The sequence below is a fragment of the Rattus norvegicus genome, chromosome 17, assembly GCF_036323735.1.
Source record: "Rattus norvegicus strain BN/NHsdMcwi chromosome 17, GRCr8, whole genome shotgun sequence".
Classification (NCBI taxonomy): domain Eukaryota; kingdom Metazoa; phylum Chordata; class Mammalia; order Rodentia; family Muridae; genus Rattus; species Rattus norvegicus.
Window position 1 is genome coordinate 78202989 of NC_086035.1, and position 12247 is coordinate 78215235.

At 48.7% G+C, this 12247-nt stretch overlaps 1 protein-coding gene across 1 annotated transcript; it reads right to left on the bottom strand.

Moving 5' to 3' along the window:
• Positions 1–279: 279 nt before the first annotated feature.
• On the bottom strand, positions 280–10008 carry Ucma (upper zone of growth plate and cartilage matrix associated). Its single transcript, NM_001399350.1, has 5 exons — positions 9820–10008; positions 9367–9432; positions 9181–9276; positions 4689–4787; positions 280–726 (listed from the first exon to the last, which is right to left on the bottom strand). The coding sequence occupies exons 1-5, from the start codon at positions 9875–9877 to the stop codon at positions 629–631; spliced, it is 417 nt and encodes a 138-aa protein (NP_001386279.1). The 5' UTR covers positions 9878–10008; the 3' UTR covers positions 280–628.
• Between the last annotated feature and the right edge of the window lie 2239 nt (positions 10009–12247).

The following is a 12247-nucleotide window of genomic DNA, read 5'->3' on the forward strand; positions in this document are numbered from 1 at the left end:
AGCAGAAATGGGGGAAGAGATGGCCATGTACCCTTGGAGCTACAAAAGCGTGCCTTGGGACCTGGAGATGGGTTTGGCTTTTGCTGTGATAGCCCTTGTGTTCCAAGCGTTTTGAAGGCAGGTACTTGGGAGAGGGTGGTCCCTCCGGTGTGCCTGTACACAGTGTTTCTATATTGAAAGTCAAGGCTTGGGGTGTAGCTCAGTGGTAGAACATGTGCTTAGCATGTCACGTGGACACACAGCAGCCCCCTTGGAGTTCTGTGGCAGTGATACACAAGGTCGAGTCAGCACTTTTATTAATAGGCCACAAGCAAGCTTAAAATCTTTATGCTTCGATCCTCCAAGTGTCCCATCAGACAGGCATTCTAACTCTGTTTCTGGTGGCTAAGCAAGCGGGCAAGGTGTAGATCTGACGCTGGGAAGAACCACAGGCGGTCGCTCACTCAAAAACAAGACAAAGCAAACATCCGGAAAGAAGGGAAAACCAGGCCTCAAAAGGCGTCAGAACAAAGGTGTGTTTCCTGCAACTGGTGGCGAGGGCCTCGAGGGAGCTTCACCTTATGGGTCTGTCTGCAGAGAGGCGGGAGGCGTGTCTATGCTTCTCTTCCCCAGTTGCTTGAGGGTGAGGTCATATGTTTTGGCGGTTGTAGAGGTAGGAAGGATACAGGCCATCATAGTGCCACTGCCGCCATTGCTCCACCGCCTCCCTGGTCCTTTCTTCCTGCTCTGAGGCGGAAAGATAAAAGGCCATGATGCAGGTTAGAAGACACCCAACGCAGCAGGAGCTGTTGATCAGCCCCCAGCCCCTGCTGCAGGGACATTAAACTAAGTGTGCCCTAGAGACTTCCAAGATTGGAGTTGGGAGGGGCCCTTGAGCATTTGTCCCAAGGCTTCTGTTCTGGAGCAGGCCAGAGGACAAAAGTCATAGGTGGTCGCCAGCAGAACTGAAACTAAGGCCAACATCTGGTACTGAGCTGCCTCCTTACCCCGACTGCCAGCAATGGGGGAAAGGGTCGTAAGCACTCAATGTGGCTCAAGCAGATTGACTGCACACCAAAGTAACGAGGAACAACACAAGGGCCACACGGAAATACAAGCCACCCCTTGAAATAGTCATGGACCAGTGAGATGGGGGTTGTACTTGCCATTAAACCTAGTGTCCTGAGTTCTATCCCTAAAACCCACACAAAAGGAGAGAACCAACTTGTGTGCACACACATGCACGCACACACACACACACACACACACACACCATAAAATAATTTAAAGCAAAGCATGGAGATTATTGTCAGCATGGAGCAGTGTATCATGGGTACTTTCTCTCAATAAATTCTCTTCTTGTTTTGCTTCTTTGAGATAAAGTCTTCCTATGCAGCTCATGCTGACCTGGAACTCGCGATCCTCACGCTCAACTTCCTGAGTGCTGGCACCACGGATGTTTGCCGCCATACCTGGCATGGTCTATATTTTCTAAGTTTGAAACATAGATTTGCGCTGTCAACACTAGCTGGAAGAAGGACAGATGGAGCCAGTGCCAGATGCCACGGCTACTGCGGATGTTTTGTTCCTGTGTGAGCCTACAGTGGAGGCTCCCCCTGGTGCCCTTCTATACCTTGTACTGGAAACAACCAGGTACACACAGAGCCCAGCCCTGGTGGGGGTCTTAGCCTTTCAGATACTTCTTAAGCTCAGTGGAGCAACTCCTTCCTCTTCCAGGTCTGCTTTTGACCTAGAAGTGGACTAGGCATCTTTTTGTTGTTGAATAGACATCCCCGTTATGAAGCAGCTCCCTGGGAGAGCTCAAACTCTCAGTGGCTTAACGTAAAATGGTGTAACCAGAAGCAGATTGGCACAGGGGTCAGAAGAAGTTGCAGGTGTGCTCGAGGTAGCAGTCCAGGCAGCTGGACCCCTGTGACAGTCATTCTAGGGCAGAGAGGCAGGAGGTGGGGTAATGGGCTCAACTTTTTTTTTTTTTAAGATTTATTCATTTATTATATATAAGTCCACTGTAACTGTCTTCAGATACACCAGACAAGGGCATCAAATCTCTTTACAGATGGTTGTGAGCCACCATGTGGTTGCTGGGAATTGAACTCAGGACCTCTGGAAGAGCAGACAGTGCTCTTAACCACTGAGCCATCTCTCCAGCCCATGGGCTCAACTTTTTTTCAGAAATTAATTCTGTGGTGAGCTAGGCTTACTCTCTTTTCCCTTCCATTATTAAGCTCTGGAGAGACCCTTGGGGGTCACTGTTTTACCCACCATCCCTGTGGACCAGTGGGAAGGCCCCAAGGGCCTCCATGAATGTGATTGTCTGTGACAGAGACTAGCACAGCCTTGCTGGTAAACACTGAGCCGTCTGTGGCCATCTCCTATCACATTAATGTAAGGACTGTGTTTCCTTTTTAAGCCTCAGTCTTTCAGTCTGTAAAGTGGGAAGGGTAAGTTCTGTTTTCGTACAAATGTTCAGTACCAACAGCTGTTATAATGACAGTCCACAACAGCTTCTGCCCTGATGCGCTTCTCTGTGTGGGTGGAAGTCTTAGTGCCCTCTGGGTGGCAACCCCACATCCCGACTCATCATAAAACAAAAAACAGTGAGTTTTTTCCACCTATGTGCTAGACATTTGAAAATGCTACATTTTGCTTGTTATTGGGTTTGCTGTCGCTGTTGTTGTTGTCTGACAGTTTCACTAGGTGGTCCAGGCTGGCTTCAAAACTGAGCCATTCTCTGCTTCAGTCCACCAAGAAAGGGCTGGGATCACATCAGCACCACTAGGCCTGGCGAAGGCCTGAAACATTTGAGATGGCACCGCGTCGAGTGCTGTTAGGAACTGTGTGAGTGAAAGTCACACGGACAGAAATCTGGATTCCAAATCCTCAGACTTTAAAAACAAGACAGCTCTCCTCAGCAGCCTGCCAAGGTCAACAAATCTCTGACAAGGTCAACAAATATCCGGCAAAGAAACATTTGCCCCTGACGTGGCAGTCCGAGCTCTTTACACTGTGTTCCCAACAAAGTCTGACTTCTGACTTCCCTGGATGGGAGCCCAGCTCCTGCTTGCAGGATATCGCTAGGTGACCCCTGCACAGCATTCGGCCCTCGGTCCCCAGAGCAGTAGCCTTTGCCACTGTGCCCTCAGAGGATTGACCTCTGTACCCATCAGAGCCCACGAGCCAGAACCAAGAGCCGCTTTCTGTATCAGAGCCCGAATGAAAGCATTGAACCCAAGCTGTCGTGCACCAGGAGCTTCCAAAAGACTGTGTGGGAATATGTCAGGTTTGAAATCAGAAAGGGTCAAAAGAGAAATGTTTATACCCTCATTCTTCCAGCTCTCCTCCCTTTTCTCTCCCTCTCTTCCCATTGAGATTCCCTATGGATGTTTGCTGTGCGTGACACTTGAGACCTGTCCCTGAACTGTCTCCACCCACACCTCTACTGAAGCCTGGTTTGGGTCCTGAGGGCAGCTAGGAGGAGTGAAATGTACCTCTTGCTTCATCAGAGACCCTAAGCGCTCTGTAACTTTTCTACTCTATTGACAGGATCGAGGGGTTAGTTTAAAAGGGCACCCCGGACAGACGAGAAGAGACACGGAAAACCATGGGGAAAAAAGCCTTTCAGGAATCCATATTGCTATTGGTTGACTGAGAGGCCACGGCGAGCGGAATAGAGATATTAGAAGTCAGGTACCAGGCAGGTAAAAGGAACAGGTGCTTTTGTAGTATTAGTTCTCTTGATAAAATCGTTCTTATGGGCTGACAAGATGGTGTGGTGGATAACGAGCTTGACAAGCACAAGTGTAAGCTCCAGAGTCCACATACAACGCTGGGCAGGCTTGGTGCCCTCAGCCTCAGAAGGTGGAGACAGGATTGGCAAAGCAAGCTGGCCAGTGAGGCTGGCCACATCGGCCAGCTCTAGATTAGATTGAGAAGCCCCGCCCCTGTGGATAAGATGGAGGAGAAAGGGCTGGAGAGAAGGCTCATTGGTTAAGAGCCCTGGCTGCTCTTCCAGAGGTCCTGAGTTCAAATCCCAGCAACCACATGGTGGCTCACAACCACCTGTAATGGGATCTGATGCCCTCTTCTGGTGTGTCTGAAGACAGCGACAGTGTACTCACATACATAAAATAAGTAAATCTTTAAAGAAAAAAGATGGAGGAGCGATTGCGGATTCCTGATCCCAACCACAGACCTCCATATGTGCACTTGGGAGGGAGCACTCACGAAGAGGACACGGGTTATAAGGAGTAGGTAGGTGGTCCTCATTTTCCCGGATAAAGTAGCACCTGGAATTGGTACATTAATGTCTAAGGAACTTGGGATCATGGCTTTGCTGTTCACCTGTCAACTCTGTGGAAGCCAAGTTTGCGGCACTTAGATCCACAGTGATTCCAAAACAGAGATGGGGGAGTTTTACTTCCACACAGTCAGTCAATAACTCCCTGGTCTCCACTCTTCCCCGGGCCAGTGTGTCCCCAACCCCTATGTCCTTTACCCTCTTCCACAGCTTTTTAAGTCTGCATAGCCATTTTTTCGGCTTCTCTTCACGTCTACCATGGATAGGAGTTGAAAATGAATTCCCCCATCCACGCCTCCTTCCTCCAGTCAACTTCGGGAGACATGAGGGTGAGCCTGGGATTGCCTCACTATGCTCTCCTTCCCCAAGGCTGCTGCTGGAGTGCGCTTACCATCTCTCTGTTCCTCCACGAAGTTCTCGAACTCATTCCTTTGCTCCTCATAATACTCCCTCCGAAGCTCATCGTCCCGAAGCTTCTGTCTGTTTTCCGCTGTGAAGACAGAGTCGCTCTTGAGAAAGAGGAAGGAGGGCGCGTGTGTGAGGGATACCACGCTCTACCTGAGAAATTGGACCTGGTCAAGAGGGATGGTCAAGGGTCTTGCTGAAATGGTTTGTGCCTTGCATGGACTTTAAAACACGAAGGGTCTGGGACACCCTTCTATCCAGTGACCCCATTTTACAGATGAGAAGATGGAGGCCCAAAGGGGGTGAGTGCTTTGGCTCTGGTCACAAAGTTAGCAATGTGATCCAAGTATCAGACTACTTAGAAACCTGAACTTGCATGATGGGAAATGAACTCTTAAGATTAAATGTCTTGAAAGTTAACCTTGGGGCTGGAGAGATGGGTCTACAGTTAAGAGCACTGGCTGCTCTTCCAGGGGACGTGCGTTTGATTCCCAGCACCCACACTGCACCTCATAATCATTGAGCTTCTCATAATCATAACTCCAGCTTCAGGGAATCCAGTACCCTATTCTAGCCTTCACGGGCAGCAGGCTTGCATACCCTGCACAGACATGCGTGCCAGCAAGATACGCATGCACATGAAGTTTGTAAAAAGTGGGTCTCCCATTGATAAATACCTTGGAGTCCATTCTGAGCCCCTGTCTCAGACAGGATGGGGGACTAGCACTGAGATTAAAAGAGGAAAGAGGGGCTGGCAAGATGTCAACAAGCCTGATGACGTGATTCAGTCCCTAGCACCCATGTGGTAGAAGAGAACCTTTTCCCACAAGTTGTCCTCTCATATCCTGTGTACTATAGCAGGCATACACCTGTTACATAAAAAAAACACATGTACACATACAAAATAGATGTATAAATGTTGTAAAAAAAAAAAAAAAAAAAGAAAGGCAGATAAAGACGTCATCGACTTCCCAAGAGCGGCAGTCCTGTCTTGCAGTTAAGAAATCAAGTGTCAGCAGGCTCAGGGGTATGACGCCATGGTAGAGCACTTGCCCAGAATGTGCAAGACCTTAGGTTCGATTCGCAACCCTGCAAAGCAGTAATGATAGCCAAGCAGGTTTTATTTCCATGACAGCATCTAGACAAAGACTGAGGGCTGTTGAAAACAGTGATGCTCTGGAAGAAGATGTTTAAAGCTTCTTAAAGGTTCTTAGAACACGTCCTTCAACTGGAACACACAGGGTCACAGACCTTCAGGAAGAGTGGCTCCCTCAGATCGCCTTGCACTGTCAAGGCAAGGGTCCCCCCACACCGCAGTGCTGCTGCCCCTACAGCACTGGTCAAAAGGATGAGACACAGGAAGGCTAAGGCACAGTACCCATCACCACTCCCACAGGACCCTGCTGGGCTGGCCTAGCATGCGCAAGGCCTTAAAGTCCAAACCTAGACTTTAAGGGAAAATGGGGAAGGAGAAAGAAGAGAAAGACAAGGAGGAGGGCTAGAAGATGGCTCAGCAATAAGGTTTTTACCACCAAGCATGTCAACCTGTCTTTGAACCGCAGAGTCCACATGTGGGAGGAGAGAATCAGATTCCACAAATTGTCCTCTGACCTCTATGCACATACACACCACACACACACACACACACACACACACACACCACATACACACACCACACAAACATACACACACACCACACACATACCCACACCACACACACAAACACACACACACCACACACACATACACCACACAAACACACACACACCACACACACCACACACAAACACAAACACACACACTACATACACACACCACACACACACACACACACGCTACACCACACACCACACAAACACATACATACCACACCACACACCACACACAAACACACACACACGCCACACACCACACACACCACACACACCACACAAACACACAAACCACACAAACACACACACACACACACCCCACAGAGTAAATCAACAAATGGGTTTTTTTAAATTTGTTTTGTTCTGTTGAGGGAGGGAAGAAGGAAAAAGAAATAAGGAAGTAGAGAAGAAAATCTAAATCCCTCCTGGAAGCAAGAAGCTTGCATCAGTAAGTACATATGTGAGCAATAATTAACTCGGTAAAATGAGGTTATCTGTGAGTTCGCCTTAGGCCAAATTTCTGAGGGAAGGCCATGTTTCTTCACAACAGCAGAAACCTTTTTCCTGACAGAAATGATGCATAGTCCAGTCCCTCCCCACAGCCTACAGATTTCTCAGAAGGTGATTCAAACTCAGAGAGCTGTGGTGGCCTAATGGAGGTCACACAGCTGCCTGGCCCAGAGCACCATGCATGGCAGTGTCTCCCTTCTGACTCACTTGAGGCTCCGATGTGGCTTCAGACATCACAAAGCTGAGCGGGGAAGGCTCAGTTTTGAGGAAGGACTTCAGGAGAAACTACCAGTTCCTGAAGAAGCATCTTTGTAAAAGAAACCATCCAAAAAACTGGACATCTGACCTAACGACATGTTCATTCTCCTCCAAAATGGTGTTTTATGCTATGTGCCAACAGACACATTCTATACATTTTTTTTAAAGTAACTGGGCATGGTGCCATGCACTTGTAATCCCAGAGCTGGGATGGAGGAAACACAGTAAGTCCCAGGGGCTTACTGGTCAGACTATCTGCTATGTTCTAGGCCACTGAGAGACCCTGCCTCAAAAAGAAAAGTGAACGGCAACTTAGAAACAAGACCTGAAGTTGACTACTGGCCTCTATCGGCACACACACACACACACACACACACACACACACACACGCACACGCACACGCACAAACATACATGTACACGCACAAGCACACACATGCACAAACACACATGCTGCATGCACACACATGCACAAACACACATGTGCACACGCATGCACACACCCACACACACATATCCAATTCTTACTCTAAAGCAGCTCTAAGTCCAAGTTCATTCCAAGGTCATGATTCCCTAACTGTCCACAGAACTCAGCCTGGTGACTGCCAATGTGCATATGTGAAGTCCTGGTTATTCACTCGAATACTCTGGGCCTCCTCGACTGCCTGCCTGAGCTTCTGTCTAAGATAAAAAGACCTCAGGCTTAATCATATACCTCACTAAAATCAGTTTTACAGGACAGAAGATGGTTGCCTTCCCCAGAGTCTGCCAGAAGTTGCGTCTCTGATTGCAATCAAGGACTGCAATCCTTGGAGTACAAGCTTTCAATGTTGCTTGACATCAGCCCACTTCAAATGGCAACCTGTGTGCGGTCTGGCGATCTCCCTACTGTGGTTGTTGGTTAGACTTCTCCAAGTTTCAAGAAAGAATGATCCGCAAGCATTTCCATCTGTTCGTCCCCATCATTTGAAAATAATCCTGCTGTTTTTCCCGAGCAACACGTCACCTTGCTGAGTGCGGTAAGGGACCACAAAGAGTTCATTCACCCACACGCACAAGGAAAGAATGAAACCACATACTCAGGGTGACCTGAGTTCAGAGGCTTGAGGGAAGCAATTTCAGGGGTCAGAAACTCCAGTCCCTCCTGGGCTGGAAGGTCAATGACCAACCAGGGTATTCAGAGTACTGGAGAGTTTGAAATTCACCGAAAATAAACTGAAGAAAAACAAAACAAACAAACACACACATATACCAGCCCCCTCCCTTGATACACTGTCACCAGCTTTTCCCCCAGGTTTACAGATAAGGAAATTGGAATTAGAGCTAGGGAGTGACTAAGGTCACTCAGCAGCAGAACTGTCACCAAACCTCCTCTTCTCAGCCCTGTGCTCATCCCCTGAGTGACAGACACATTGTTGTCTTGAGTACATCAAGACACTACCCTTTAAAGCACACTGAAGTATCCCATTCCCCTGACACCAGGCGGACATTCTAAGTTTTTTTTTTTTTTCACTTTCTGAATCTAGATACATCCCGGTGGTTCTTTGTGTGGTTTATTTCGTATGGTTCTGTACTCTGATGCCACATTCAGTTCAACCTGTGGCCCACAGCCAGTGAAATACGATTATCACACACACACACACACACACACACATACATACATATATATATATATATATATATATATATATATATATACATATATATATATTTTTTTTTGGTTCTTTTTTTCGGAGCTGGGGACCGAACCCAGGGCCTTGCGCTTCCTAGGCAAGCGCTCTACTACTGAGCTAAATCCCCAACCCCACTTTTATATTTTTATTTATTTCATTTGCTAGGGACAGATTTGTCCCCACTGTGTGCATGTGGAAGTCAGAGAGCAACTTGTTGGGGGCAGTCGTCTTCTACCATGTATGGTCCAGGGACTGAATTCTACTCACCCTCACCCTCTGAGCCATCTCACTAGCCCCATATATGGCACTATTGCTCGTAGAACTCTAATATGCCAGGGCTTTGGTCTTTCACTGTGGGAGGGAGACCGTCCAGCATCCTTCCTTACCAGTGACTTCATCTCGGGACTTGGGAGACCGCTTGCCACGCCTCTTGAGGAAATTCGAGGCATCGGATTCTTGCATGAAAATCTTCTGTTTCATACCTGAAACCAGAAAAGAGCTCTTCACACACAGCATGGGGGTGGGGAGCAGGATGCACCTCTCCCACATGCAGGGATAGTCCCTAGACTCACCTTCCTGCACCTCCTCTCCAGCCGCCTGTCTGCTGCCCACAGAAGCGCTGGTCCCCTCTTGTAGCACTATAGGGTAGGGTACAAGGAAAGGCTGCAACATCAGAGGTCTCGGTGGAGATTCAATAGTTCTGGGTGCAGTGGTTGCCAGACTACATGTGGGGCCCTCTACCCCTCAGCATACCAGCCACGTAGCCAATCTTGATGGGAAGCCACCATGTGAGCTGGGTTGTCTCGTATTTTTTATCTTTGCTGTTTTTCTCTGTGTTGCATTATCTTTTGTGCGTGCGCGCGCGCACACACACACACACACACACACACAAACACACACACACACACACACACACACACACCAAGAATAGTTACCTTACTAAACACACCCCTCCTACCCATGCCACCTGAACAAATTTACTTGTACATCTAACACGGCCCACCCTTTGGCCCTCCCATACTCACTACACAGGAGCACCAGGGCCGAGAGAGATGACAGGAGGATGACTTGTCTCCAGGACATCTTTACAGTGCACTTCCCAGAAACCACAGGGCAGATAATAAGGTGAGGTATCTTGGAAGCCCCCAGTACAGCTGAAGCGACTGCCCAGTAAGTCCTCACTTCTGAGTCAGGCAGACAGGCAAGAGAGAGAGAAACAGGAGGCAGAAAGCAGGGATGCCACTGGGGGAGAGTGGGAGGGGTCCTGGCTGTGGTTTCCATTGGCTGTTCCAAGCCAGAGCACTGGAGATGTTTTTGGTGCCTGGAAAAATCTCCACAGAAGTGGAGCTTGTAGTTGGTGGGGGCCTCGGCAGGGGCAGTTTTGAAATGTCCTTGCCAACATCCATGCCCAAGGAGGTGCTATGAGGAATACTCAACCTGAGTCAGAGTGGGAGAGGCAAATGGCATATTTGAATGAGCTCTTTGCCTGGCCTCAAGGAGAGATGCTGGTAACCATGGCTGAAACAGAGGGGATCAGAGGAAGAGTTACTCAGAGAGCATTGGCATCCAAATGTCAGACAAGGACTGCTCCTGAGATCCGAATACAAGATGTCTGGCGATGCTCACTGAGACAACCGGAGCCATTCTGCTGACACCCACAGGATTTCCTCACTTGATACGTTGTTCCCAGGGTGATTACAATACAGTAGAGCATGGAGACCTTGTCCTATGGATATATAGCCCAGCGATAGTATACCTGGCCGGCGTGAGGCCCTGTGCCTGCATTAGTATGCATTAGTTAATGGGCTGTATTAATATTAATGAATTAGTTAAAGCAGCTTTATAACATAAACGCTAGGCTCTCGGAGAGGACTGGGGAAAAACACCCCTCTTCTCACCTCAAGGGGAATGAGTATACTAGCACATAGACACACACACACACATACACACACACACACACATACACACACACACACACACACACACACACACACAAATAAATAAAAAGGACTTCCTAATAACCACTCGCATCAAGCCCTTCCAGCCCTCTGAGCTGCGTGGAGCATCAGGACACAGCTTCGCCATGTGTTTTGGGATGGTCGCCCCTATGAACTACGATTCTTTGCTTCAGGCTAAAGAACCGCCCTTTGGACGACTGGAGTTTCTCCAGGAGTGACCGTCATCTGTAGCAGCCATTTTGGGATTTTGGTTTCTGTAAGAAACAAAGAAATACTATATGACTGTGTTTTCCTTTTAGTCCCAGATGGGGGACAAGGAACCCCTTCCGACGGACTGCAGGGGTAGATTAAGATTTGCCTCGTGCTCTAGCAGACACGTGGGCTTACCAGCTGCAGCTAGTTCCTGTGGCCGTGAGACATTTGGAATTCTGGGAACTTTTCAGAGGGTTTGTAAATGTGAGGCCCTGAGAGGCAGGCCCCTGAGAGGCAGGCCCCTGAGAGGCAGGCCCCTGAGAGGCAGGCCCCTGAGAGGCAGGCCCCTGAGAGGCAGGCCCCTGAGAGGCAGGCCCCTGAGAGGCAGGCCCCTGAGAGGCAGGCCCCTGAGAGGCAGGCCCCTGAGAGGCAGGCAGGTTTTTATTGGTCATGGGGGCGGGGGGGGGGGTGTTGTTCCTGATTTGTTAGCAGTCATGCTCAAAGAAGAAAACAGGAAGAAAAGAGAAACTAGATTCAGGGATCTCTTTCCTTTACTCTCACCCCTCTCTCCTCTTTTCCTCTCCTATACAGTGTTATGGGTGGAAAGGGGGTGAAGGGTGGTGGAGGAAAGATGAACCCACGAAGTCGCTGTGCCAGCTATAAGCAATGCTTTGGAAGCACAGCCACCTGAAGCTCCCCTCTCGTAAGATTTTATATTAATGACTTCCATAAACTTGCCTCTGGCAACAATGTAGGAGCAGAGTAAATGGACGGACGTTTTCCAGAGATGGAAGGACGGCCAACACTGGCTCTCTCTGTGCTCTTCTTAGACTCTCACTGGCCTGTCTTTAACTAGAGGTGCTGGCTTCTTAGGACTGACCTGGGAGTAGCCACTTACATAGACACATGAGGAGTCATTTCAGATTAAACAGATTGTCTGAGAAAGAGCCTTAGAGCAGAGCCATTTTGACAGGAATCCTGGGTGACACAGTGGATATGGGAAACACTTGTGGCAACCTTGACATCCTCGGTCTGCCTGGGCCCATTTAAAGATCATTCCATCCCATGCTGTTCTCACAGAGCCAACCTGGGAAAAGAAGTCACCGAGCGGAGTAAAAGGGCCCTGTAATGAGAATGAAGTGGGGTTGGGGATTTAGCTCAGCGGTAGAGCGCTTGCCTAGCGAGCGCAAGGCCCTGAGTTCAGTCCCCAGCTCTGAAAAAAAAAGAAAAAAAAAAACTAGAATCATATTTTGGTGCTGGAGAGATGGCTCAGTGGTTAAGAGCACTGACTGCTCTTCCAGAG

Coding starts and splice junctions, on each gene's coding strand:
- Ucma (NM_001399350.1), bottom strand. CDS start 9,877: ATGTCCTGGAGACAAGTCATCCTCCTGTCATCTCTCTCGGCCCTGGTG. Junction 4,788..9,180: donor GTCCCGAGATGAAGTCACTG/GTAAGGAAGGAT, acceptor CTGTCTTCACAG/CGGAAAACAGACAGAAGCTT. Junction 727..4,688: donor CGTGGAGGAACAGAGAGATG/GTAAGCGCACTC, acceptor TTTCCGCCTCAG/AGCAGGAAGAAAGGACCAGG.